This window comes from Pseudophryne corroboree, chromosome 2, assembly GCF_028390025.1.
Source record: "Pseudophryne corroboree isolate aPseCor3 chromosome 2, aPseCor3.hap2, whole genome shotgun sequence".
Taxonomy (NCBI): domain Eukaryota; kingdom Metazoa; phylum Chordata; class Amphibia; order Anura; family Myobatrachidae; genus Pseudophryne; species Pseudophryne corroboree.
The window spans coordinates 168,942,077-168,968,349 of NC_086445.1; the positions used below are offsets into that span (position 1 = coordinate 168,942,077).

Here is a 26,273-nt window from a genome sequence, read left to right on the forward strand (position 1 = left end):
TGGGCGGGCGCCCAGCATCCTCTACGGACCACGAGAAAAGGATTTACCGGTAGGTAATTAAAATCCTATTTTCTCTTGCGTCCTAGAGGATGCTGGGGTCCACATTAGTACCATGGGGATGTACCAAAGCTCCCAGAACGGTAGGGAGACCGCGGAGGCTCCTGCAGACCCAATTGACCAAACTTAAGATCCTCAGAGGCCAAAGTATCGAACTTGTAGAACTTTGCGAAGTCTTCAACCCCGACCAAGTAGCTGCTCGGTAGAGTTGTAAGGCCGAGACACCCCGGGCAGCCGCCCAGGAAGAACCCACCTTACGAGTAGAGTGGGCCTTAACAGACGTAGGACATGGCAAGCCTGCCGTAGAATATGCAAGCTGTATAGTGAACCTGATCCAGCGAGAGATCGTCTGCTTAGAAGTAGGACACCCAATTTTCTTGGGATCATACAGGTCAAACAGAGAGTCCAATTTTCTGTGACGAGCAGTCCTCCTCACATAGATTTTTAGAGCCCTTACAACATCTAAGGACTTTGATGAAATTGAGGAGTCAGTCGCAACTGGCACCACAATAGGTTGGTTGATATGAAATGCTGACACAACCTTCAGAAGAAACTGCTGACGTGTCCCAAGCTCTGCTCTGTCTTCTTGGTAGATCAAGTATGGGCTTTTACATGATAAAGCCCCCAACTCCGACACACGTCTAGCAGAAGCTAAGGCCAACAAAGTGACAGCCTTCCATGTGAGAAACTTGACCTCAACCTCCTGTAGAGGCTCAAACCAGTCCGACTGGAGGAACTGCAACACCACGTTAAGATCCCAAGGCGCCGTAGGTGGTACAAAGGGAGGCTGGATGTGCAGAACTCCCTTCAAAAAAGTCTGAACCTCAGGGAGGGCAGCCAACTGTTTCTGGAAGAAAATGGATAGGGCCGAAAATTGGACCTTTATGGATCCCAACCTCAGGCCCATATCCACACCTGTTTGCAGGAAGAGGAGAAAACGTCCCAGTTGAAACTCCACCGCAGGAAATTTCTTGGACTCACACCAAGATACATATTTTTTCCAAATGCGATGGTAATGTTTTGACGTTACTCCTTTCCTAGCCTGTATCAGGGTAGGAATAACCTTGTTCGGAATGCCCTTCCGAGCTAGTATCTGGCGTTCAACCTCCATGCCATCAAACGCAGCCATGGTAAGTCTTGATAGGTGAACGGCCCCTGCTGCAGCAGGTCCTCCCGAAGAGGAAGAGGCCTCAGCTCTTCTAGCAGTAGATCCAGAAGATCCGCGTGCCAAGCCCTTCTTGGCCAGTCCGGAGCAATGAGGATTGCCTGAACTCTTGTTCTCCTTGTGAGTTTGAGAACTCTTGGAGTGAGTGGAAGAGGAGGAAACACGTACACCGACTGGAACACCAACGGTGTCACTACGGCGTCCACCGCCACTGCTTGCGGGTCCCTCGACCTGGAACAATACCGCCAAAGCTTCTTGTTGAGACGGGAGGCCATCATGTCGATTTGGGGTACGTCCCAAAGATCTGTTACCTCCTTGAACACCTCCGGATGGAGACCCCACTCTCCTGGATGGAGATCGTGTCTGTTGAGGAAGTCCGCTTCCCAGTGTCTACTCCCGGAATGAAGATTTCTGACAGCGCCAATGCGTGTTTTTCTGCCCAGAGGATGATTCTTGTCACCTCTGACATTGAAGCTCTGCTCTTCGTTCCGCCCTGTTGGTTTATGTAAGCCACTGTCGTTACACTGTCCGACTGTACTTGAATGGCCCGATTTCTCAGAAGATGGGCTACTTGGAGAAGACCGTTGTAGACGGCTCTTAGTTCCAGAATGTTTATCGGCAGGCCGGCTTACAGACTTGACCACCTTCCTTGGAAGGTTTCCCCTTGAGTGACTGCACCCCAGGTGAAATCCTGGCCTTTGGCGACAGACGTATTCTCTGGTGCATGTGTAGATGGGATCCCGACCACTTGTCCAGGAGAGCCAGTTGGAAGGACCGAGCGTGAAACCTCCCGTACTGCAGAGCCTCGTAAGAGGCCATCATCTTCCCCAGAAGGCGAATGCACTGATGAACCGACATCCGGGTTGGCTTCAGGACATCCCGGACCATTGTTTGTATCACCAACGCTTTTTCTTCTGGAAGGAACACCCTCTGCACTTCCGTGTTGAGGATCATTCCCAGAAAGGACAACCTCCTGGTTGGTTCCAAATGTGATTTTGGAAGATTCAGGATCCAACCATGTTCCCTGAGAAGCTGGGTCGTGAGAGCTATGGACCGTAACAGCTTCTCCTTGGACGATGCTTTTATCAGCAGATCGTCCAGATATGGAATTATGTTCACCCCCTGTCTGCGGAGGAGAACCATAATTTCCACCATAACCTTGGTGAATACCCTTGGTGCTGTGGAGAGGCCAAATGGCAGGGCCTGGAACTGCAAGTGACTGTCCAACAATGCAAATTGAAGATAAGCTTGATGCGGCAGCCAAAGGAGAATGTGGAGGTACGCATCCTTGACATCCAGGGATACCAGGAATTCCCCCTCCTCCAGACCTGATATCACTGCCCTTAGAGACTCCATTTTGAACTTAAACTCCCTCAGAAAGGGGTTCAGTGATTTTAAGTTCAGAATGGGCCTGAACGAACCATCCAGTTTCGGTACCACGAAGAGGTTCGAATAGTAACCCTTGTTCTGCATCTGGGGAGGAACTGGTACGATAACCTGTGCCTCCACCAGCTTCTGGATGGCTCCCTGTAGGGTAGCCCTGTCTGCCGGCAAAGCTGGCAAGCCTGATTTGAAGAACTGGTGAGGAGGGTGATCTTGAAATTCCAGCCGGTACCCCTGGGACACAATATCTAGTACCCAGGGATCCAGGTCGGACGACACCCAGACGTGACTGAAATGTCTGAGTCTCGCCCCCCCACCGGTCCTACCACTGTCATGCTGAGGACTTTGGTGTACCAGAAGCAGGTTTCTGTTCCTGGGAACCTGCAGCAGCAGGTTTCTTGGATTTTGGCCGACCTCCTCTAAAAGAAGGTGTTGGACGGTTTGGCCTTGCTTGTTTTAGTAACACGAAAGGACTGTGATGCCGCTGAAGGAAAAGGTTTCTTCACAGCAGGTAACCTTCTAGGGATCTGGAATTTTTTCTCCGGGTTTTCCCATGCTTTCTCAAATATAGCATTTCATTCTTTGGACGCAGGGAAGGTTAGCGAGGCTTTCTTATTGTCAGTGAAGTAAGACTCCTCAACCTGCTCCGGTGTTGTATCTGCAATATTCAACACATCTCTTATAGCCTCTATCATCAACTGCACCCCTTTAGCAAGAGATGTGGCCCCCCTAAGCACATCCCCCTCACTGTTTGCCATGTCAGAGTCAGTATCCGTGTCATCCTGCACAATCTGTGCAAGAGCACATTTATGGGAACCTCCTGAGGAGGGCCCTGAGGTAACAGAACCAGACCAAACTGCCATAGAGTTCTGTAAAACCTGAGTTGCAGATTAATTCTGTGCAACCCTAGCAGAAATTTGAGAAATCATGGATTTGATAGAGGATAACCTTTCAGGCTCCCTTGCTGGTATCTGTGCTAAAACAGTGCAATCCTGATTACATGGAATGGGATCATCCTGAGAGGACATATCCTCTGCAGCATATGACACAGAGTCCCTGGACATAGCTTAATGGAGACCACAGACACTCAACACACACAGGGGAGGGCAGACAGAGTTTCACTCCCAAGAATGGCAAAAGAGACACAGAGATTGGAGCCAACCCACACACAGTGCTTTCCAGGTATAGGGGGACCCTAAACCAGCGCTGACTGTGTACCTTAATAGGTTACACAGTCTTACACAGCCTCCCCCCTTCTACAACCCCCTGGTACCGTTAGAGATAGCTGGAGTTGCTCTGGAGGGACTGCACATCACTGACAGCATTTCTGCAGGCAGGAAAATGGCGCTGAGCGCTGCTGGGTCCGCTCTGAAGAGAAGCTCCGCCCCCTTAATGGCGTTGTCTTCCCGCTCTTCATAGACTTATACTGGCCTGAGGATTTATGCTGGCAGAGATCCCAGGACCCTGACAGGCTTGAGAGGTCAGTGTAGGGTGTAGGCGCTGGCTCAGGGCGCCCCTCACAGCGCCGCACTATGTAATGCTGAGCCCCGGAGCGCAGATAGTACTGCGCTCCATACCCTGTTGCCGCCATCTTCACTCAACGCTTGCTAGGGGGGCCGGTGACTAACTCACCACCGATCTTCTGGCTCTGTAAGGGGGTGGCGGCATACTGCCGGTGTGAGTGATCCCCTGTGGCGGGGAATGTTCTATCCCCTCAGGAGCTCAGTGTCCTGTCAGCAGAGATAGTGGCTCAGACCCCGCAGGGCGGACACTACTCCCCCCCTTAGTCCCACGAAGCAGGGAGGCTGTTGCCAGCAGCCTCCCTGTAAAATAAAAAACTCTAAAATAAACTTTTACTAAAGAAGCTCTGTAGAGCTCCCCTTGATGTGACCGGCTCCTCCGGGCACATTTTCTAAACTGAGTCTGGTAGTAAGGGCATAGAGGGAGGAGCCAGCCCACACTCTCAAACTCTTAAAGTGCCAATGGCTCCTAGTGGACCCGTCTATACCCCATAGTACTAATGTGTACCCCAGCATCCTCTTGGATGTAAGAGAAATATATACAGGTTGAGTCTCCCTTATCCAAAATGCTTGGGACCAGAGGTATTTTGGATATGGGATTTTTCCGTATGTTGGAATAATTGCCTAACATAATGAGATATCATGGTGATGGGACCTAAATCTAAGCACAGAATGCATATATAATATGTTACATATACACCTTATACACACAGCCTGAAGGTAATTTTAGCCAATATTTTTTATAACTTTGTGCATTAAACAAAGTGTGTCTACATTCACACAATTCACTTATGTTTCATATACACCTTATACACACAGCCTGAGGGTCATTCAATACAATATTTTTTAATAACTTTGTGTATTAAACAAAGTTTGTGTACATTGAGCCATCAGAAAACAAAGGTTTCACTATCTCACTCTCACTCAAAAAAGTCCGTATTTCGGAATATTCCGTATTTTGGAATATTTGGATATGGGATACTCAACCTGTATATACAGTATATATATATATATATATATATATACATACATACATACAGTCAATTGCGTTCGGCACTCACTGCTTCCATGCATAGGATTCAACTTGCCGGGTGCCCTCCGTTAGAATTTAAGATATAATGCAGATGGTCGGCGGCACTCACGGTCAAATAAACAGTCAAAGATCAAAAAGATGCTTTCTACGTTTCGATTTTAGTGCCAGATGACGATTTTGCACTAAAATCGAAACGTAGAAAGCATCTTTTTGATCTTTGACTGTTTATTTGACCGTGAGTGCCGCCGACCATCTGCATTATATATATATATATATATATAAATATATGTTGCTCCAACGGCTGTTCCTATGGCTGTATAAGTGGCGATCATATTATCATAAAAGTACACCACACAAACACACAGTACTCTTAAGTTGAAAAAGTAGTGGGCAGTAATACTCAACTGCCCAGCAATAGCAGGCAGAAGAAATAAGCGTAACCGTAAATAAGCGTAACTAGAGCCCAAACTTCCCTCTCTGTGTCCAAGCCGAAGCAGCAATGTGCTTTAAAAATGGCTGCCCAGCGTTCTGTGGGGGAGAGAAGAGAGGGAGGAGTAATCACCCTGAGGCAAGCAGGTAACTATGTTACAAGCCAGCCCAGGGGTGGGGGAGGGGCTACAGACTATGACTACGTCCCCCTTGGGTGCCTAACCTCTAGGGACCTTGCTCTAAGTCTGCAGTGTGTTCCATGGTGGCCCAGTGGTAAGCACAGGTGTCTTGAGCCCCACTGCCTCCACACCCCCAGCAGAATCCCAATGCTCAGGTGGATCACCGCTGTCGCAGGTCCCCCTGTCTAACCGGAGGAGCTGTTCCCTTACCTTCCAGCTCTGGGGACGGCTGCAGGCTCCGGGAGCTGTGTTGCTTCTTGGAGTCCTGCGGCGGAAGTCACCACCCCGCTCGCTAGTGCTGCCACCACCGGCGCAGGTGATTGAGCGTGGTCCAGGCGTCCAGTGCCAATTAAAAAACTGGCGTGCCCTGGTTAGAGGGGGGTGTATAGGGGACAGGAGGCCTGAGGGCAGCTGGATAATTAAAAGTAACCCATTGGTGCCCGGACTACTCCCCATACAGTCTATAACCAGCGTGAATACTCCTCTGCCCCCTAGTGGACGACCTGCTTGAAAACATGCAAAAATGTTCAAAAACCTGTTACAAGTTTCGCTGACATCTCTGATATCTTTTCTGGGCTGAGAAAATGTGAAGGTCGTGCTTCTCTATCAGTTTCTGGTGCACTGACATCAGGACATGTAAAAGCTTGAGGTAGATCTTCCAAAGATGTGTAATCTATGCCAATGAGACTCGTGGTTGGTTGTTCCACATGTACATCTTGGGCAAGAGGAGAGACTAACAGGCATGTTCCTGATGTGCTCACATACACATCACGTGTAAGAGAAGAGACTGATGGACATATTCCTGATATGTCGACATGTACATCTTGTGCAAAAGAGATCGATGGGCATGTTCCTGATGTGCCATCATAAACATCTTGTGCAAGAGAAGAGACTGATGGGCATGTTCCTGATGTGCCAACATGTACATCTTGTGCAAGAGAGACTGATGGGCATGTCACTGATGTGCCACCATAAACATCTTGTGCAAAAGGAAAGACTGATGGGCAAATTCCTGATGTGATACCATCTATGTCTTGTGCAGGGGAAGAGACTGATGGGCATTTTACTGATGTGCCATCATATACATCTTGTGCAAGAGGAAAGACTGATGGGCAAGTTCCTGATATGCCACCATATACATGTTGTGCAAGAGGAGAGACTGATGGGCATGTTTCTGATATTCCACCATATACATCTTGTGCAAGAGGAGAGACTGATGTGCATATTTCTGATATACCACCGCATACATCTTGTGCAAGAGGAGAGACTGATGGGCATGTTTCTGATATGCCACCGCATACATCTTGTGCAAGAGAAGAGACTGATGGGCATGTTTCTGATATGCTACCATATACATTTTGTGGAAGAGGAGAGACTGCCGGGCAAATTACTGATGTGCCACCATAAACATCTTGTGCAAGAGGAGAGACTGATGGGCAAGTTCCTGATGTGCTACCATATACATCTTGTGCAAGAGGAGAGAGTGACGGAATTGTTCCCAATGTATTGGGAACCTTAGTAGATTGTTTATTTAAAAATGTAATTTCTCGTTTTAGCTGTATAGCAAAAGGCATCTTAACATTAGGACAAACCACAGACTTTTCATTCACTAACCTATTAAGTTTGATGTAGCCCAAAGAATCAGCATGTGATGACTTATTTAAAAGATCATTAGGCTTTGCCACGGGTATAATCTCAGCATTACAAGATCCTACAAGCTGTGCCGCACACATATCTTCATCATATGTAGAATCTATTGGTTGCCTGCCTAGCCTATCTTTACAACCAATTGCTTGCGCTGTAAACATAACATTCTCTACAGCCGGTTCATCTATACAATGCCCAGTACTTATTGATCCATCAAGTGACCTCATATGAGATCTGTCATTTGTATGAGTAGTGTTTGGGAGCCATGGGATTAATCTTCTCAGGCGTAACACAATTTTCTTTTCTTCTGTTTTTCCTTTTATACTGGGAGCGCTATTAGTCTCATTAGTTGACGAGCCAACAGGTTGCTCCTTTGTACACTGTTTTATTACAGGAGAAATTCTTGAAGGACTTGAAATGACTGTGTAAACAGGAACATTACTGGCAGGCAGCTCCTCTGAATCCATTTCTAAAACAGGATGGTAAGAAAATGGTGCTTCGTCTGTGACTACTGTATTTTCAGCAGTTATATCTTCTGCAACCGTTTCTCCATCCTGAAAGAATAAAAAAATCCACTAAGAACAACTCTGTTTACTTCAAAGCCAAATGCAGTTTAGTAATCAATATTAGAAACTTTAAGCAATACACCCATCAGCCATTTATATCACCTGCCTAATATTGTGTAGGTCCCCTTTGTTACCACCAAAGCAGCTCTGACCTGTTGAGGCATGAACTCCCCAAGATCTCTGAAGTTGTCCAGTTGCATTTGGCATCAAGATGTTAGCAGCAGATTATTTTAAGAATGTAAGTTAATATGGGGCCTCAATGCCTCAGACTTGTTTTTCCAGCACATCCCACAGATGCTCAATCAGATTGAAATCTGGGGACTTTGGAGGCCAAGTCAACACACTGAACTCTTTGTCATGTTCCTCAAACCATTCCTAAACTTTTTTCCAGTATGGCAGGGTGCATTGTCATTCTCGGTTTTGAGCATAGTAATTTGCTTGTTATCTTAGCAGTGAAATATTATAACCGCTGCAGCATAACTGGTGATCAAGCCCGCGTGGTGAAACGTACGTTCAGTGCTATACGGGCTCCTCACTGCAGGAGGGAGCCGTTTCCAGCAATGTCTAACCGCAACTTGTAGCACGGCAACAAACACAACCTCCCTCACTCGTCTTCCTTCTAGACGCTCACACGTCGCCTGCTGGCGCATCTGGACCTTGCAATGCCGCCGGTAACAAGATCCACCTAACACCAGATACAGGGTAACGTAGTGGCGGTGTAATCCGCTCCACGGATGATGACAGGAAGCAGATGAGGGTAGGTGTTATACAGGCTATACTTTCTCCTATACCACAACAACACAATCTTCATTAGCTTATATCCAACTCGATGTTTGATTGCTACAAAACAAGATATACTTTAAATGATGTGTACCAGACATTTTTTTTTTGTTATGGTAAGGGGAGGTGAGCAACGGAGAGACTTGCAGTGATAACAATCGGTAATATTCACTGCATACTCTCCATAGTCACGCCTAGGAAAGGGGTACCCCATTATAACATATAATAAATCAGTTATATATAAAAGTACAGCTGGTACTGATAAGAAGCGGTATACAAAATAATTACGGTTATTTGATAACACTTGGAGCAACATCTTCTGTCTGGTGTTCTATTTTTAATTGCTGGTGCCACTTTATTAAGTATTTACAACATCAAGATACAGTGCAATGTGACATGGTTTTCTTCTACGTATGTTCGGAATGGAAAATGTTATCATTTATTCTGTGGCAACCATCTAAAGAAACAATTATCATGTTAATACGAAATAGAATTCTAGAGATCATCTGCTATAAGAAAGTGATACAGGAACGTTTTTTTCTAGGTTTTTCTGGGTTTAAGATCTATGATGACTGTTTGACTGTGCTTTCTTATATATAACCTTGTTTATGACAGCTATGCCATGTTCTCTTCACGCTTGGGATATATTTACAGTGTTGTTTTGTGGATGACATATGGACTGTGTATTAATAAGGCTGAAAATTAGTTTTTTTAGACCAAATAATTTTCATGAGAGGATATTCGTATGTGAAGCCGAATTTATGCTGCAGCAATTATAATAATATTTCATGCTAACATTGTATAGGTGTGGAATATGAAAAGGATTCTTTGTTTCATAGCTTGAGAATTGCTTTTCAGGTGACAACACATGCATGATATGTAATAAGAGAGGACGGTTATCCCTCTCTTCCTTTGCTGCTTTAGAGATGCATTATTCTAATGCTCATTATGGTAACAGCTTTGTCTCCTCTTTTTTAATTGAAACACAATTATTTTTTTGGTAGTAGAAGGAGATTATAATCCATACTGTAAGGAATGGATTACAGCTATAAAGATTGTGATTAGGGTTGATAAATATTTAAGTCAGTATAACAGTTATTGAAATCAATTTAATTTTACTGTTTTGTGAGAAACGGTTACACAGAAGCTGGATTTATGCTGCAGCGGTTGTAATGTGACGTATTAGCTCATTCTATCGAATGAAAAGGCAAATTATTATGTCGATCTAACTAATTCTTACTATGTGAGACACTAGCTTTTTTTGTCGAATGAATGGTTAAATTACTATGCCGACAAAATTAATATATAAGACAATGAAGCCGTGTGACTTAAGAAAATATTTATTGAATTGTATGATCTAATAATTATAGTAATATTCACATTTAAAAATTCACCACAAAGACAGCTGTATGTCTATGAAATGTTTAAACTAGTTTTGGGGTATTTATGACAATTTAGCACAGCTACGATCAGGTCGGAATGACCCCCTTTATTAGATGAAGCCTGTTAGCTCAAACTTACCCAGGAGCAATGCAATATCCTCAGTTCAGACATCATCGACCAGATAGTAAAAAAAAAAACCTCTATTTTTTGCAGCGCATGTGTCTAGTGAACAACAAACAGGGATAATTTAAACCCACACTAAGGGGGAAATTTACTAAGCTCCCGATTTTGACCGAGATGCCGTTTTTTCATCAAAGTGTCATCTCGGTAATTTACTAAGCACTAATCACGGCAGTGATGAGGGCATTCGTAATTTTTTGCAAGTTCAGGTAAAAAATTACGAATGAATACACCATCGGTCAAAACGCGGCTGTTTAAGTATGAATCTCGGTCATTTACTAAGAAGTGCAAAGCAAAAAACAAACAAACACTGCCGTGAAAAATTACAACTCGTAAAAAAGTGCTAAAAAAAAAACAGACCTTTTTTTTTTATTCGTGATTGGATAGGCATGCACGGATCCATGAGATCCGTGCATGTATATCAGTGGGAAGGGGTGGGAAAGTGCTTATTTTTTCAAAAAAAATTGCGTGGGGTCCCCCCTCCTAAGCATAACCAGCCTCGGGCTCTTTGAGCCGATCCTGGTTGCAGAAATATGGGGAAAAAAATGACAGGGGTTCCCCCATATTTAAGCAACCAGCATCGGGCTCTGCGCCTGGTCCTGGTCCCAAAAATACGGGGGACAAAAAGAGTAGGGGTCCCCCGTATTTTTAAAACCAGCACCGGGCTCCACTAGCTGGACAGATAATGCCACAGCCGGGGGTCACTTTTATATAGTGCCCTGCGGCCGTGGCATCAAAAATCCAACTAGTCACTCCTGGCCGGGGTACCCTGGGGGAGTGGGGACCCCTTCAATCAAGGGGTCTCCCCCCCCCAGCCACCCAAGGGCCAGGGGTGAAGCCCGAGGCTGTCCCCCCCCATCCAATGGGCTGCGGATGGGGAGGCTGATAGCCTTTGTTGTAAAAGAAAAGATATTGTTTTTAGCAGCAGTACTACAAGGCCCAGCAAGCCTCCCCCGCATGCTGGTACTTGGAGAACCACAAGTACCAGCATGCGACGGAAAAACGGGCCCGCTGGTACCTGTAGTACTACTACTAAAAAAATACCCAAAAAAAGACAAGACACACACACCGTGAAAGTATAATTTTATTACATACATACACACATACATACATACTTACCTTAAGTTCCCACGCAGGTCGGTCCTCTTCTCCAGTAGAATCCAAGGGGTACCTGTTGAAGAAATTATACTCACGAGATCCAGGGGTCCAGGCTCCTCGGGAAATCCAGGGGTAATCCACGTACTTGCATAAAATAAGAAAACGGAAAGCCGAGCCACGAACTGCAAGGGGCCCCATGTTTTCACATGGGACTCCTTTCCACGAATGCCAGAAACCCACTCTGACTGATGTCTAAGTGGGTTTCTTCAGCCAATCAGGGAGTGCCACGTTGTAGCACTCTCCTGATCGGCTGTGTGCTCCTGTACTGAGTGACAGGCAGCACACGGCGGTGTTACAATGTAGCGCCTATGCGCTACATTGTAACCAATGATGGGAACTTTCTGCCCTGCGGTTGACCTAAAGTGACGTCACCGCTGAGCAGAAAGTTCCCACCATTGGTTACAATGGAGCGCATAGGCGCTACATTGTAACACTGCCGTGTGCCGCCTGTCAGTGAGGACAGGACCACACAGCTGATCAGGAGAGTGCTACAACGTGGCACTCCCTGATTGGCTGAAGAAACCCACTTAGACATCAGTCAGAGTGGGTTTCTGGCATTCGTGGAAAGGAGTCCCATGTGAAAACATGGGGCCCCTTGCAGTTCGTGGCTCGGCTTTCCGTTTTCTTATTTTATGCAAGTACGTGGATTACCCCTGGATTTCCCGAGGAGCCTGGACCCCTGGATCTCGTGAGTATAATTTCTTCAACAGGTACCCCTTGGATTCTACTGGAGAAGAGGACCGACCTGCGTGGGAACTTAAGGTAAGTATGTATGCATGTGTGTATGTATGTAATAAAATTATACTTTCACGGTGTGTGTGTCTTGTCTTTTTTTGGGTATTTTTTTAGTAGTAGTACTACAGGTACCAGCGGGCCCGTTTTTCCGTCGCATGCTGGTACTTGTGGTTCTCCAAGTACCAGCATGCGGGGAAGGCTTGCTGGGCCTTGTAGTACTGCTACTAAAAACAATATCTTTTCTTTTACAACAAAGGCTATCAGCCTCCCCATCCGCAGCCCATTGGATGGGGGGGGACAGCCTCGGGCTTCACCCCTGGCCCTTGGGTGGCTGGGGGGGGGACCCCTTGATTGAAGGGGTCCCCACTCCCCCAGGGTACCCCGGCCAGGGGTGACTAGTTGGATTTTTGATGCCACGGCCGCAGGGCACTATATAAAAGTGACCCCCGGCTGTGGCATTATCTGTCCAGCTAGTGGAGCCCGGTGCTGGTTTTAAAAATACGGGGGACCCCTACTCTTTTTGTCCCCCGTATTTTTGGGACCAGGACCAGGCGCAGAGCCCGATGCTGGTTGCTTAAATATGGGGGAACCCCTGTCATTTTTTTGCCCATATTTTTGCAACCAGGATCGGCTCAAAGAGCCCGAGGCTGGTTATGCTTAGGAGGGGGGACCCCACGCATTTTTTTTTATTATTTTACAGTGTTTAATTTAAAAAATAAAAATAAATAAACCCCAGCACGGATCACACAGATCCGGCCGAGATTGATTGTAAAAAAAGTCGGCAGTGTTTTGCTAATCACTGCCGTAAAAATAGGTAAAAAACCACGAATGACATCGACATCGGAAGAAAAGAAAAACCCGAATACGACAGCTTAGTAAATCCATCGTAATCAATTCAAAAAGTTGCAATTTTACACTGTCGATGTCATTCGTGATTGAACTTGGACATGATTCTGGAAAATACGAATCTTAGTAAATGTACCCCTAAATGTCCAAATAACTGGGGAACAGTGTATAGTCCACGTTCGCCTCTATATAGGAGTTGTGTAATGCTCTTAATAAATAATATAAAGGAAAAAGATATAGCTATTAGTCATTTGACTAGAGCTGAACCTGTATGAAGGCAAATGTCATATATATGGTTATAACGATTTTATATGTGGTAGAATAAACACATTTTTAGTACATTCATTCTTGGATTTCTTTGGCTGTTATTCTCCGGAGCACAGTGTATAGAGTTCTATGAGCGCCTCTATTATCTTTTTCCTTTATCATCGACCAGATAGTCTGTAACAACATTAAAAGCTTTTCTCCACATAAAGCACCGAGCCTGGGTGGTTTCTCCAGGGACTATTATAAAATTATCCATGATGACATTTCTTTATTGCTCAGAGATTTGTTTTGTGGCATTCATTGCCATTCCCTTTCCTGGTGCTCTATTAATGATCCTATACGATCCTTGTACCCAAGCCAAGGAAGGACCCCTCTTTCTTGGTTCATGCCATCTGATAACCTTATTATATACTGATTTTAAACTCGATTCCAAGATCATGGCTATTAACTTGCTGAAAATTTTGCTAAGCTATGACAGACCATCAACTGGGCTTTCTGATGGGACGTCATTCAGTTAGGGGCACTCAGAGTGCTCTTGCTCCTGTGATTGCCTTTGCATAAGACCCCCAAACTCAGAATTTGCTCCTAAGACTTTACACACACACAAGGCATTCAACATGGTTTTCTGGTCTCACTTGTTTGAAATCGTGGATCGCAGAGAATTTTGGCCGACTGTATATATATTTTTTACCTCAACCCCTCCACATGTTTACGTCTGAATGGAATTTGCGGCACGACCATGGAGCTGAAATGAGGAACTCGTCAGGAATGCCCTCTATCTCTGCTTCTTTTCATTCTTGCTCTTTATTCAGTGCAAATGTGTTCCAACTAAATCCAGAATGCAACTGCGAAACAAACTATCCTGGTACTAAGATTTTTAGAGATAGCCAAATGTCTGAGCAAGGCACACTCCCCAGCACTCTGGACTCTGTCCCAGTTAATGGTGTGCGATGTCATTGCCCAGAAAATATGCAGGAGGGCCTTGGCAAATGTGCCCATAGGGAAGAGTTCCCAAGATGGTGGCCTCCATGAGAAACCAGGAGCTAGCAGAACGCTGTGCTTTCCTAAACTGCCACTCATGAGAACTGGTGAGAGCTGGTATGCTGACCACCATGCTGTGAACCTCCAGCATCCCAGTGCTACTACCATAAATTGTGGCAACCAAAATATTAAATCTAAGCTCCTGGGGCTGGGGTGCTGCTAGTGCAGCAAGTAAGGAGCCTCCTGCGAGTGAATTATTGGACCTCAGAGCACCCGCAGGTGCCTGGTGACCCCAAAAGCCTGATCCCAAAAGAGGATTCAGGTAATCTAATAAAAGAAAGAAACAGAAATAAAACAAAATCTTCTGCAGGCACTAAATAAAAAACTGGCTAGCTGGAGGTGATAGTGTAACGTGTTTAAGGCGTAATGTGTATAAAGAGGTTACTGTGATGTATAATGTGTATAAGGATTACTACTGCCTGGCATAACATGAATAAGGGGATTACTGTGTGGTATTATGTGTTTAAGGGTTACTACTGCGTGGCATAACGTGAATAAGGGGTACTACTGTGTGGCGTAATGTGTATAAGGGGATTACTGTGTGGTATAGTGTGTATAAGGGTTACAACTGCGTGGCATAACGTGAATAAGGGGTACGACTGTGTGGCGTAATGTGTATAAGGGGATTACTGTGTGGTATAGTGTGTATAAGGGTTACTACTGCGTGGCATAACGTGAATAAGAGGTAATACTGTTTGGCATAATGTGTATAAGGGGATTACTGTGTGGTATAGTGTGTATAAGGGTTACTACTGCGTGGCATAACGTGAATAAGGGGTACTACTGTGTGGTGTAATGTGTATAAGGGGATTAATGTGTGGTATAGTGTGTATAAGGGTTACTACTGCGTGGCATAACGTGAATAAGAGGTACTACTGTTTGGCATAATGTGTACTACTGGTTATAACACCAGCAACCACAACTGGCATCATTAGTACTGTCACATGCAGCAGCTCCATTCTAAAATACATCAGAAAGAGGCTTCCCTCCACCGTACACACAAGAATCGCACACAGCTTTTCATACACACCTACAACAATCCTACAAGCCAGGGCGGTTACGTGCAATTGCATTGTTGCCACCCTGTTCCCGCCCTGAATTTCCTTATTTCACAGAAAGACAGATCCGGTCAAGTTCTGTATGGGACTGACATATACAAATGCATAAATTGGCATTCATACATTTGCTGTGTGCAAAAAGCCTCCATTTGCGACTCTGCAAACAGATCCCCCCTTCCCCGACAGATTCATTGTCTTTTGCAGTACATACTGATAGCAGGTCCACAGCCTGCAAAGCCCCACCCCTTAACGCATTATGCTGTGATTTGCATGTCTGTGGGGTGGAGAAGGGGCTAATATGATCTGTTTCTACAAGAATCACATCATTTTAACCAGCCCCCTCACAAAGACCCGCGAGTTGTAGCATAATACCTCAAGGGGTCGGGCCTAATGCAAAGCCCCATTAACAACCAGTGCTACAGTAAAAATGTAAGTCTGTGACATATATAGTATGCAGTATGTGTGTAGGTTATATATATGTCTATATATGCAGTATATTTATGCACATACATACACACACAAACATACTGCATTATACACACACAGAGATAGAGAGATATAGATATATAGACATATATAGATAGATAGAGCCTGCGTTTGCTTCTACATAATACAATGTGTTAATCTTCATGGAATGTATGAGATTAATCTATCTTTGAATATTTATTAAAGACTTGTTTGTGCAAACTTTGTGGATATCACATATTGGGGGTCATTCCGACTTGATCGCTCGCTAGCAGTTTTTAGCAGCCGCACAAATGCATTGTCGCCGCCCACTGGGGAGTGTATTTTAGCTTTGCAGAAGTGCAGCAGAGCGCCTGCAAAATATTTTTGTGCAAAACAAGACCAGTTACTCTTCGTGTGCGTTGATTCTAACGTCGGAGGGACGGCTTTTGATGCCCAGCCACTCCTGTTTTTTCTGCCACGCCTTTTTCTAAGCACTCCCTGAAAACGGTCAGTTCACACCCAGAAATGCCCACTTCATGTCAATCTTCCTGTATTCAGCCGTGCGACAGGAATGTCCGTACGACTCTGTGCAAACCCACGTGGCTCATTGTACCTGTACGACGCGCCTGCGCATTGCGGTGCATACGCATGGACAGAAATGCAGATTTTTAGCCTGATCGCTGCGAACAACGGCAGCTAGCGATCAACTTGGAATGACCCCCATTAATGTATAATATACCTATTACTATAGGGTGATATTACCTAGATATCCCATACCATAGATATTTCACCTTTTTATAATCAATATATGTAATTTTGTCTATATGTTCGTATTTTGCACATGTCTAACAAACACAACCATGCAAAAAGAGTGACTAACACTCACTTTTGTGAGTCACTCACAACACTGGCTGTAACACACCACATCATTTTATGTCAAACCTGCATATCCTCAAGAAGGATCTATCTCACAGGTTCTCAAACTCGGTCCTCAGGACCCCACACAATGCATGTTTTGCAGGTCTCCTCACAGAATCGCAAGTTAAATAATTAGCTCCACCTGTGGACCTTTAAAAATGTGTCAGTGAGTAATTAATACACCTGTGCACTTGCTGGGTTACCTGCAAAACATGCACTGTGTGGGGTCCTGAGGACCGAGTTTGAGAACCACTGATCTATCTCAAACTATAGAAAGTTGAGCAACTATTATATGCAGCATTATGGGGGTAACGCAGGCCTGATCGTAGCAGCAAATTTGTTAGCAGTTGGACAAAACCATGGGGGGTAATTCCAAGTTGATCGCAGCAGGATTTTTGTTAGCAATTGGGCAAAACCATGTGCACTGCAGGGGAGGCAGATATAACATGTGCAGAAAGAGTTAGATTTGGGTGGGTTATTTTGTTTCTGTGCAGGGTAAATACTGGCTGCTTTATTTTTACACTGCAAATTAGATTGCAGATTGAACACACCACACCCAAATCTAACTCTCTCTGCACATGTTATATCTGCCTCCCCTGCAGTGCACATGGTTTTGCCCAATTGCTAACAAAAATCCTGCTGCGATCAGCTTGGAATTACCCCCCATGTGCACTGCATGGGGGCAGATATAACATTTGCAGAGTGAGTTAGATTCGGGTGGGTTATTTTGTTTCTGTGCAGAGTAAATACTGCCTGCTTTATTTTTACACTGCAATTTAGATTTCAGTTTGAACACACCCCACCCAAATATACTCTCTCTGCATATGTTATAACTGCCCACCCTGCAGTGCACATGGTTTAGTCTAACTGATAACAAATTGGCTGCTACGATCAGGTCTGCATAACTCCCAACAGAGTGTGATATGAAATGCCGGCAGATCCCGACCGCCGGCTTGCCGACAGCGGGGCGAGCGCAAATGAGCTACACGCGCCACGCTATCTATTCTCCCTCCAGGGGGGTCGTGGACCCCCAAGAGGGAGAATAGGTGTTGATATGACGGTTGTCGGGATTCCGGCGACGGTATACTGTGCGCCGGGATCCCAACAACCGGTATACTGAATACAACCTATCCCAACATGACCCTCTCCAGGAGGGACAACATGCTCTGCTCCTGGACTTCCCTCTTAATTTATGATTACCATCACCTGTGTTGAACAGATTAATGGATAAGAAAGGTGTTTTAGCACAGGTGATGGCAGTCACACATTAAGAGGGAAGTCCAGGAGCAGAGCATTCTGTCTCTCCTGGAGAGGTCCATGTTGGGAGATATGGGTCTGAATTACCCCCCACATCTGGTGTGATCCTCAGTCTATGCCTTGTTGTTATATGTATTTTCGCCACGTGTTTTTTCTGTTCAGTCATATAGTAGCTACTGTGGCAGTCCAGTCCAGATGCCACCCCGGGTGTTTGGAGGACAGGGCACAATAGTTCGGGTGCCACAGGCCACAGCGACCTGGGTTTAGGACTGGACCAAGAGGAAGCCCTGGGAGGGGGGGGGGGGGGGGGGGGTTATTAGGTAAATTCAGTTTGTCTCTTCAATATTGTATCAAAGATTATCTGGCAGTTGGAAAATAGGATTTTAATACCTACCGGTAAATCCTTTTCTCTTAGTCCGTAGAGGATGCTGGGGTCACCATTAGAACCATTGTGTATAGACGGGATCCGCAGGAGACATGGGCACTTTAAGACTTTCAAAGGGTGTGAACTGGCTCCTCCCTCTATGCCCCTCCTCCAGACTCCAGTTATAGGAACTGTGCCCAGGGAGACGGACATTTAGATGGAAAGTATTTATTGTTAAATTAAGGTGAGATTCATACAGCTCACACCTCAAGCATGCCGCACAACGTGGCATTCAACAGAACACAAGCCAACGGCATGAACAATTGCAGCAACATGCTGACAATAAACGTAACACAACATGTGTGTAACCACAACTAATAACTGCAGATACAGTACGCACTGGAATGGGCACCCAGCATCCTCTACGGACTAAGAGAAAAGGATTTACCGGTAGGTATTAAAATCCTATTTTCTCATAGGTCCTAGAGGATGCTGGGGTCACCAGTAGAACCATGGGGTTATACCAAAGCTCTAGAACGGGCGGGAGAGTGCGGATGACTCTGTAACTCTGTAACTGTGACTGACCAAACTTGAGGTCATCATCGGCCAGGGTATCAAACTTGTAAAACTTTGCAAAAGTGTTTGAACCCGACCAAGTAGCTGCTCGGCAAAGTTGCAATGCCGAGATCCCTCGGGCAGCCGCCCAGGACGAGCCCACCTTTCTAGTAGAATGGGCCTTCACCGATTTCGGTAACGGCAATCCAGCCGTGGAATGAACATGCTGATTCGTATTACAGATCCAGCGTGCAATATTCTGCTTGGAAGCAGGACACCCAATCTTGTTGGGAGCATACAGGACAAACAGAGCCTCCGTTTTCCTAACCTGAGCCGTTCTGGCGACAAATTTTCAAAGCTCTGACCACATCCAGAGACTCTGACTCAATTAAGGCGTCAGTAGCCACTGGCACCACAATAGGTTGGTTCATGTGGAAAGATGAAACCACCTTCGGCAGAAATTGCTGACGAGTCCTCAACTCTGCTCTATCTTCATGGAAGATCAAATAAGGGCTCTTGTGAGACAAGGCCGCTAACTCAGACACCCGCCTTGCGAATGCCAAGGCCAACAGAATGACCACTTTCCAAGTGAGGGATTTCAACCCCACCTTCTGTAAAGGTTCAAACCAATGTGATTGAAGGAACTGCAACACCACGTTAAGATCCCATGGTGCCATTGGGGGCACAAATGGAGGTTGGATGTGCAACACACCTATCACGAAAGCCTGAACTTCTGGAAGGGAGGCAAATTGTTTTTGAAAGAAAACCGATAAGGCTGAAATCTGTACCTTAATTGAGCCAAACTTTAGGCCCACATCCACACCTGTTTGTAGAAAATGGAGAAAACGTCCTAGCTGAAATTCCTCCATAGGAGCCTTCTTGGATTCACACCAAGAAACATATGTTCTCCAAATACGGTGGTAATGTTTAGACGTTACTCCTTTCCTGGCCTGAATAAGTGTGGGAATGACTTCACTGGGAATACCCTTTCGGGCTAGGATTTGGCGTTCAACCGCCATGCCGTCAAATGTAGCCGCGGTAAGTCTTGATACACGCACAGCCCCTGCTGTAACAGGTCCTCGCGTAGAGGAAGAGGCCAGGGATCTCCTATGAGTAATTTTTGAAGATCTGGATACCAAGCCCTCCTTGGCCAGTCTGGGACAATGATGATCGCTTGAATATTTGTTCTTCTTATGATCTTTAGAACCTTTGGAATGAGAGGAAGTGGAGGGAATACATGCACCGACTGAAACACCCATGGTGTCACCAGTGCATCCACTGCTTGAGGGTTCCTCGACCTGGAACAATATCTCTGAAGCTTCTTGTTGAGACGAGATGCCATCATGTCTATTTGAGGAATTCCCCAATGACTTGTCACTTCTGTGAAGACCTCTTGATGGAGGCCCCACTCTCCTGTTACATTGTCCGACTGGATCAGTACGGGCAGATTGCGAACATGTTCCGCTTGTAGAAGGCCGTTGTAAATGGCCCTTAACTCCAGAACGTTTATGTGGAGACAAGTTTCCTGGCTTGACCATCTTCCTTGGAAGTTTTCTCCCTGTGTAACTGCTCCCCAGCCTCGGAGACTTGCATCCGTGGTTACTAGGATCCAGTCCTGGATCCCGAACCTGCGCCCCTCAAGGAGGTGACATAGGTGCAGCCACTACAGGAGTGAGATTCTGGTCTTGGAAGACAGGATTATCTTTCGGTGAATGTGCAGGTGGGATCCGGACCACTTGTCCAACAGGTCCCACTGAAACACTCTGGCATGGAACCTGCCAAACTGAATGGCCTCGTAGGCCGCAACCATCTTCCCCAGCAACCGAGTGCATTGATGGATTGACACTCTTGCTGGTTTTAGAATTTGTTTGACCAGACTCTGGAGTTCCAGAGCCTTTTCCACTGGAAGAAAAACTCTCTGTAGTTCTGTGTCCAGTATCATTTCCAAAAACGACAACCGCATAGTCAGAATCTACTGTGATTTTGGCAAGTTTAGGAGTCAACCATGTTGTTGAAGAACTGTCAGGGAGAGTGCAATGTTTTGCACCAACTGGTCCCTGGATCTCGCCTTTATCAGGAGATCGTCCAAGTACGGGATAATCGTGACTCCTTGCTTGCGAAGGAGAACCATCATTTCCGCCATTACTTTGGTGAAAATCCTCGGAGCCGTGGACACCAAACGGCAACGTCTGAAATTGGTAATGACAATCCTGAATTGCAAACCTCAAGTAAGCCTGATGCGGAGGATAAATGGGAACATGTAAGTAGGCATCCTTTATGTCCACCGACACCATAAAATCCCCTTCCTCCAGACTGGAGATCACTGCTCGGAGAGACTCCATCTTGAATTTGAATTTTTTTAGGTAGAAATTGAGGGATTTCAGGTTTAGGATTGGTCTGACCGAGACGTCCGGCTTCGGGACCACGAACAGGCTTGAATAAAAGCCTTCTCTCTGTTGTGACGGGGGAACCATGACAATGACCTGATTTTGACACAACTTTTGTATTGCGTCGCTTACTACCTCCCTGTCCGGAAGAGAAGCTGGTAAAGCCGATTTGAAAAATCGGCAAGGGGGAACGTCTTGAAACTCCAGTTTGTACCCTTGGGATACTATCTATAAAACCCATGGGTCCAGGTGCAAACGAAACCAGAACTGACTGAAGCGTTTGAGACGTGCCCCCACCGGTGCGGACTCCCGCAGAGGAGCCCCAGCGTCATGCGGTGGAATTGGCAGAAGCCGGGGAGGTCTTCTGCTCCTGGGAACCCGACAAGGCTGGTGATCTTTTACCTCTTCCCCTTCCTCTAGTAGCAAGGAAGGAAGAACCTCGCCCTTTTCTGTATTTATTGGGCCGAAAGGACTGCATTTGATAGTGGTGTGTTTTCTTTTGTTGTGGAGGAACATAAGGCAAAAAGGATGACTTACCCGCGGTAGCCGTAGATACCAAATCAGCGAGGCCGTCACCAAACAAGGCACCACCTTTATATGGTAGAGATTCCATATTTTTCTTGGAGTCAGCATCAGCATTCCATTGGTGAATCCACAATGCTCGCCTAGCTGAGACTGCCATGGCATTGGCTTTTGATCCCAAAAGGCCAATATCTCTCGCAGTATGAAACATAAATGAATTGTGTGAATGTAGACACACTTTGTTTAATGCACAAAGTTAAAAAAAATATTGGCTAAAATGACCTTCAGGCTGTGTGTATAAGGTGTATATGGAAGATAAATGCATTCTGTGCTTAGATTTAGGTCCCATCACCATGATATCTCATTATGGTATGCAATTATTCCAAAATACAGAAAAATCCCATATCCAAAATACCTCTGGTCCCAAGCATTTTGGATAAGGGAGACTCAACCTGTAGAGCTCCCCTGTAGTGCATCCAGTCTCACTGGACACAATTCTAAAACTGGAGTCTGGAGGAGGGGCATAAAGGGAGGAGCCAGTTCACACCCTTTGAAAGTCTTAAAGTGCCCATGTCTCCTGCGGATCCCGTCTATACCCCATGGTTCTAATGGTGACCCCAGCATCCTCTAGGACGTATGAGAAATTATATTTTTGATTACTTTTGATACACACATATACCCAGCCATTTCATACATGTGATCATATCCAGGCAGGTCCGGTCCAGGTGTTGGAGCAAGCGCTCCCAGCAATCAGGCACACCTGTGCCACACTTTTATAAAGCATGTTAGGGCAAGGGCTCAGGGCTCCTGATGCCAACAAGTGGCCAAGTGATAGAGAGCGGGCCAGTGGGTTAGAGACAGGGAGCCTGAGGTTTGTGGACCGATGCCTGATTAAGGCATCCGGTAAACTTGCTGTGATAAAGACCTGTTTACTGTGCTGTGAAAGTAAATGGACTGCTTTTCCCTACAACTGTGTTAGCGTCTTGTCTGGTGGAAGGTCGCTTGTTATAAACTGGCGCCCGAGCAGGGACCCTCTGCTGGACGCACCAAGCGCAGCAGGAACCAAGCAGCTGCAGGAGCCGCCGGAGCCGTGACAGTCTCCACAGACTCTGCAAGCTTCCTCTGGTCATCTTAGTAACCAGCCATGGTGTGTGTGTCAATTGTCTACCATGGAGGAGTTGTTAAGGGCCCTAACTAATGTGGCTGCAGTGCAACAATCCCAGATGCAGCTTCTCCGAACACAAGTACAGGCTCAGCAGGAAACCCTGCATCTGATTCGTGAGGAAGTGGGTCTCCTGTGACAGCATCACTAGGAGCCTAGGCCGTTGCAAGAGATGTGTCCCTCAGACGACGTATAAGCCTACCTGGGGACCTTTGAGAGAAACAGCCACATGCCTGGGATTGCCAGAAGATAGCTGGGCAAATAAGCTGGCCCCATATTTGACGGCGGATCCCCAGAAAATGTACCATGAACTCCCGGCGGACCAGGCATCCACCTATTCGCAGCTTAAAGCTTCCATACTGGATTGCATCGGTGTAATCAAGGCCTACAAAGCCCAGCGGTTACAGGACTGGCGTTGGACCACGACAGAGAATTCTCTAATCCAGCTGGCTGAATTTCTAAAAATGGCGAGGTCTTGGCTTCAGTCGGAGAGGAATACGGCCGCCCAAGTGGTGGAGACCGTAGCCATAGACCACTGTGTGCGGGTCTTAGACAGAGGTATGCAGAGGTGGGTTCTCCAGGCTGAACCCCAAAATATGGAAGTCCTAGCCGCCGCAATGGAGAGATATGCTGCGCCTGGAAAAATGATTAAGCCCTTAGACCGAGAGACTCGACCAGTTCCAAGACCCTGGACCCGTCTATCTCCGGAAACGAGACCAAACAGCCTGAGCCTATGGAGTGTGGAGCAGGGAAATCGAGGCAACCAGCCTACAGCTGTGTCGGAAGCAAGGGTTCATCTGTGCCCTCCCGGTTCCAGGTGACCCTCCAGATCGCAGCACGGCCAATCCAGGCGCTTGTCAATACCGGGAGTTAGCCCTTATTTCATAGTAGAGAAGGATTTACTATATAGGGTTGTCGAGGAACGGGGAAAGTAAGTTGAGCAGCTTATAGTGCCACGGGGTCCTAGAAGCTGCTCATTCACAGTTGTGGGGAGGACATTTGGGGTAGGAGAAAACTCTGCAGAGGGTACAGCAGTGGTAATTCTGGCTGGTAATCTGGGCGTCGGTAGCGAAGTACTGTCAGGATTGTCCCATCTGCCAGCATACCACACAAAAGCTCCAGTACAGAGCTCCCATCATCCATCTTCCGGTAATCTCCGTTCGCTTTGAAAGGATTGGGATGGATATTGTGGGGCCGGTGTAAAAATCAGCAAGGGGACATCAGTATATCTTAGTCCTCCTTGATTATGCCACACGATACCCTGAAGCCATCCCTCTACGAAATATGAAGACAGCAACCATTGCCAAAGAACTATTGCTGATCTTGTCCCGCCTGGGCATACCCAAGCAGGTCCTCGCTGACCAGGGGACCCCCTTAATTTCCCGGCTGATGAGCGACTTATATCGGGTGCTGGGGGTTAAAAAGATTCGCACCTCAGTGTATTATCTCCTGACCGATGGCTTGGTGGAGCGTTTAAACCGCACACTCAAGAAGATGCTCAGGAGGGCAGTCGCCCAGGACAAAAGGGATTGGGACCAGCTCCTACCTTTTCTGATGTTGGCCATCCGAGAGGTTCCCCAGTCCTCTACAGGCTTCAGCTCCTTTGAGCTGTTGTACGGCAGACAGCCCCAGGGAATCGTGGACCTCCTACAGGGGGAATGAGAACAACAGACATCCCCGGAGCCAAATGTAGTACAGTTCGTCCACCAGCTCTACGGGCGGTTCCAGCAGATAGCACCGTTGGTCAGGGACCATATTACTCAGGCCCAGGCTAGACAGAAACGTCATTATGATGTCCCAGCTGAGAAACTGAGTTTTAACCCTAGGGACAAGGTCATGGTCCTGGTACCCACAGTGGAGGGCTAGCTGTATGCCCATTGGCAAGGGCCATATACAGTGCTCGAGGCTGTGTGGCTAGTGACTTATCATGTGAGTCAACCGGGAAAGCAGAAGCCTACACAGATCTATCATATAAATCTGCTGAAGCCTTGGAAGGAAAGCTCAGAGACAGCAACTGCAAGAGTGGCCAAGATCTTGACAAGTATGTCAGAGGCTAAGTACGTGGGGTATGTGGTGGTCCGGGGCCAAATCAAACCTCAGGTCAATAAGGTGGAGGCAGTTGCTGCCTGGCCAAGGCCTGAAAGGAAGATCCAACTCAGAACCTTCTTAGGCCTGGTGGGATATTGCTGCACGTTTGTTCTGAACTTTGCCACCAGAGCACTGATTGCTTGAAAAAGGAAAGTCCGGACAAGCTTGTGTGGACGTTCCAGGTACATGAGGCCTGGAAGGACTTCAAAAATGCCCTGTGTAAAGCATCAGCGTTGATAGCCCCATACTTCGGGAAAAAGTTTAACCGGCAGATAGATGCTTCGGGAACAGGCCTCGGAGCAGTGTTGTCTCTGGAGGTGGGGGGGGGGGGGGGGGGGGGGGAGAGACCAGTCCTCTACCTCAGCAGGAAACTACTGCCTAGGGAACAGCGATATGCCACGGTAGAGCAGGAATGCCTGGCTATCAAGTGGGCAGTAGAGACTCTGAAATACTATTTCATGGGATGGGAATTCACCTTAACCACCGATCATGCTCTGCTCCAATGGATATGGCTAACTAAGGAGACCAATACCCGGTTAACACTGGTTCCCTGCCCTCCAGCCATACCGAGCAGGAGGATTACAGGGCAACGCGGATGTCCTTTTAAGGAAGTTTCCTCTCCTCAGAAGGTGCAGAGCCCTGTGGGGTGAAGCTAGGGGGAGGGGGGGGGGAGGAGGACTCGGAGAAAGGCCGACCCGAAAAGGGGTACACCTGCTGAGATTGGCGAGCAGGTATATACGCCAAAGAAGGACTCAGCTTCACCTGTAGGCTCGAAGCTTTGTGGGAGGATATGTGGCAGTCCAGTCCGGATGCCACCCCGGGTGTTTGAAGGACAGGGCACAATAGTTTGGGTGCCACGGGCCACAGCGACCTGGGTTTAGGACTGGACCAAGAGGAAGCCCCAGGGGGGTTGTTGGGTACATTCAGGTTGTCTCTTTAATATTGTGTTAAAGATTATCTGGCAGTTGGAAATTATATTATTGATTGCTGTTGATACACAGAAATACCCTGACATTTCATACATGAGATCACATCCAGGCAGGTCCTGTCCAGGTGTTGGAGCAAGCGCTCCCAGCAATCAGGCACACCTGTGCCACACTTTTATAAAGCTCGTTAGGGCAAGGGCTCCTGATGCCATCAAGTGGC

General features: G+C 46.6%; 1 protein-coding gene across 7 annotated transcripts in view; it reads right to left on the reverse strand.

The window, feature by feature from the left end:
- LOC135006019 (uncharacterized) overlaps positions 1 to 26,273 on the reverse strand; it is a 425,336-nt gene that overhangs the window by 81,164 nt on the left and 317,899 nt on the right. For 4 of the 7 annotated variants that reach the window (XM_063951982.1, XM_063951984.1, XM_063951986.1 and 1 more), the window contains one exon: positions 6,302 to 7,967. The exons of 1 other annotated variant lie outside the window; for it this stretch is intronic. In XM_063951982.1, the coding sequence (XP_063808052.1) occupies positions 6,302 to 7,967 (1,666 nt within the window). The remainder of the gene's footprint in view (positions 1 to 6,301; positions 7,968 to 26,273) is intronic. 2 more of the 7 variants (XM_063951987.1, XM_063951985.1) reach the window with 2 other exon arrangements.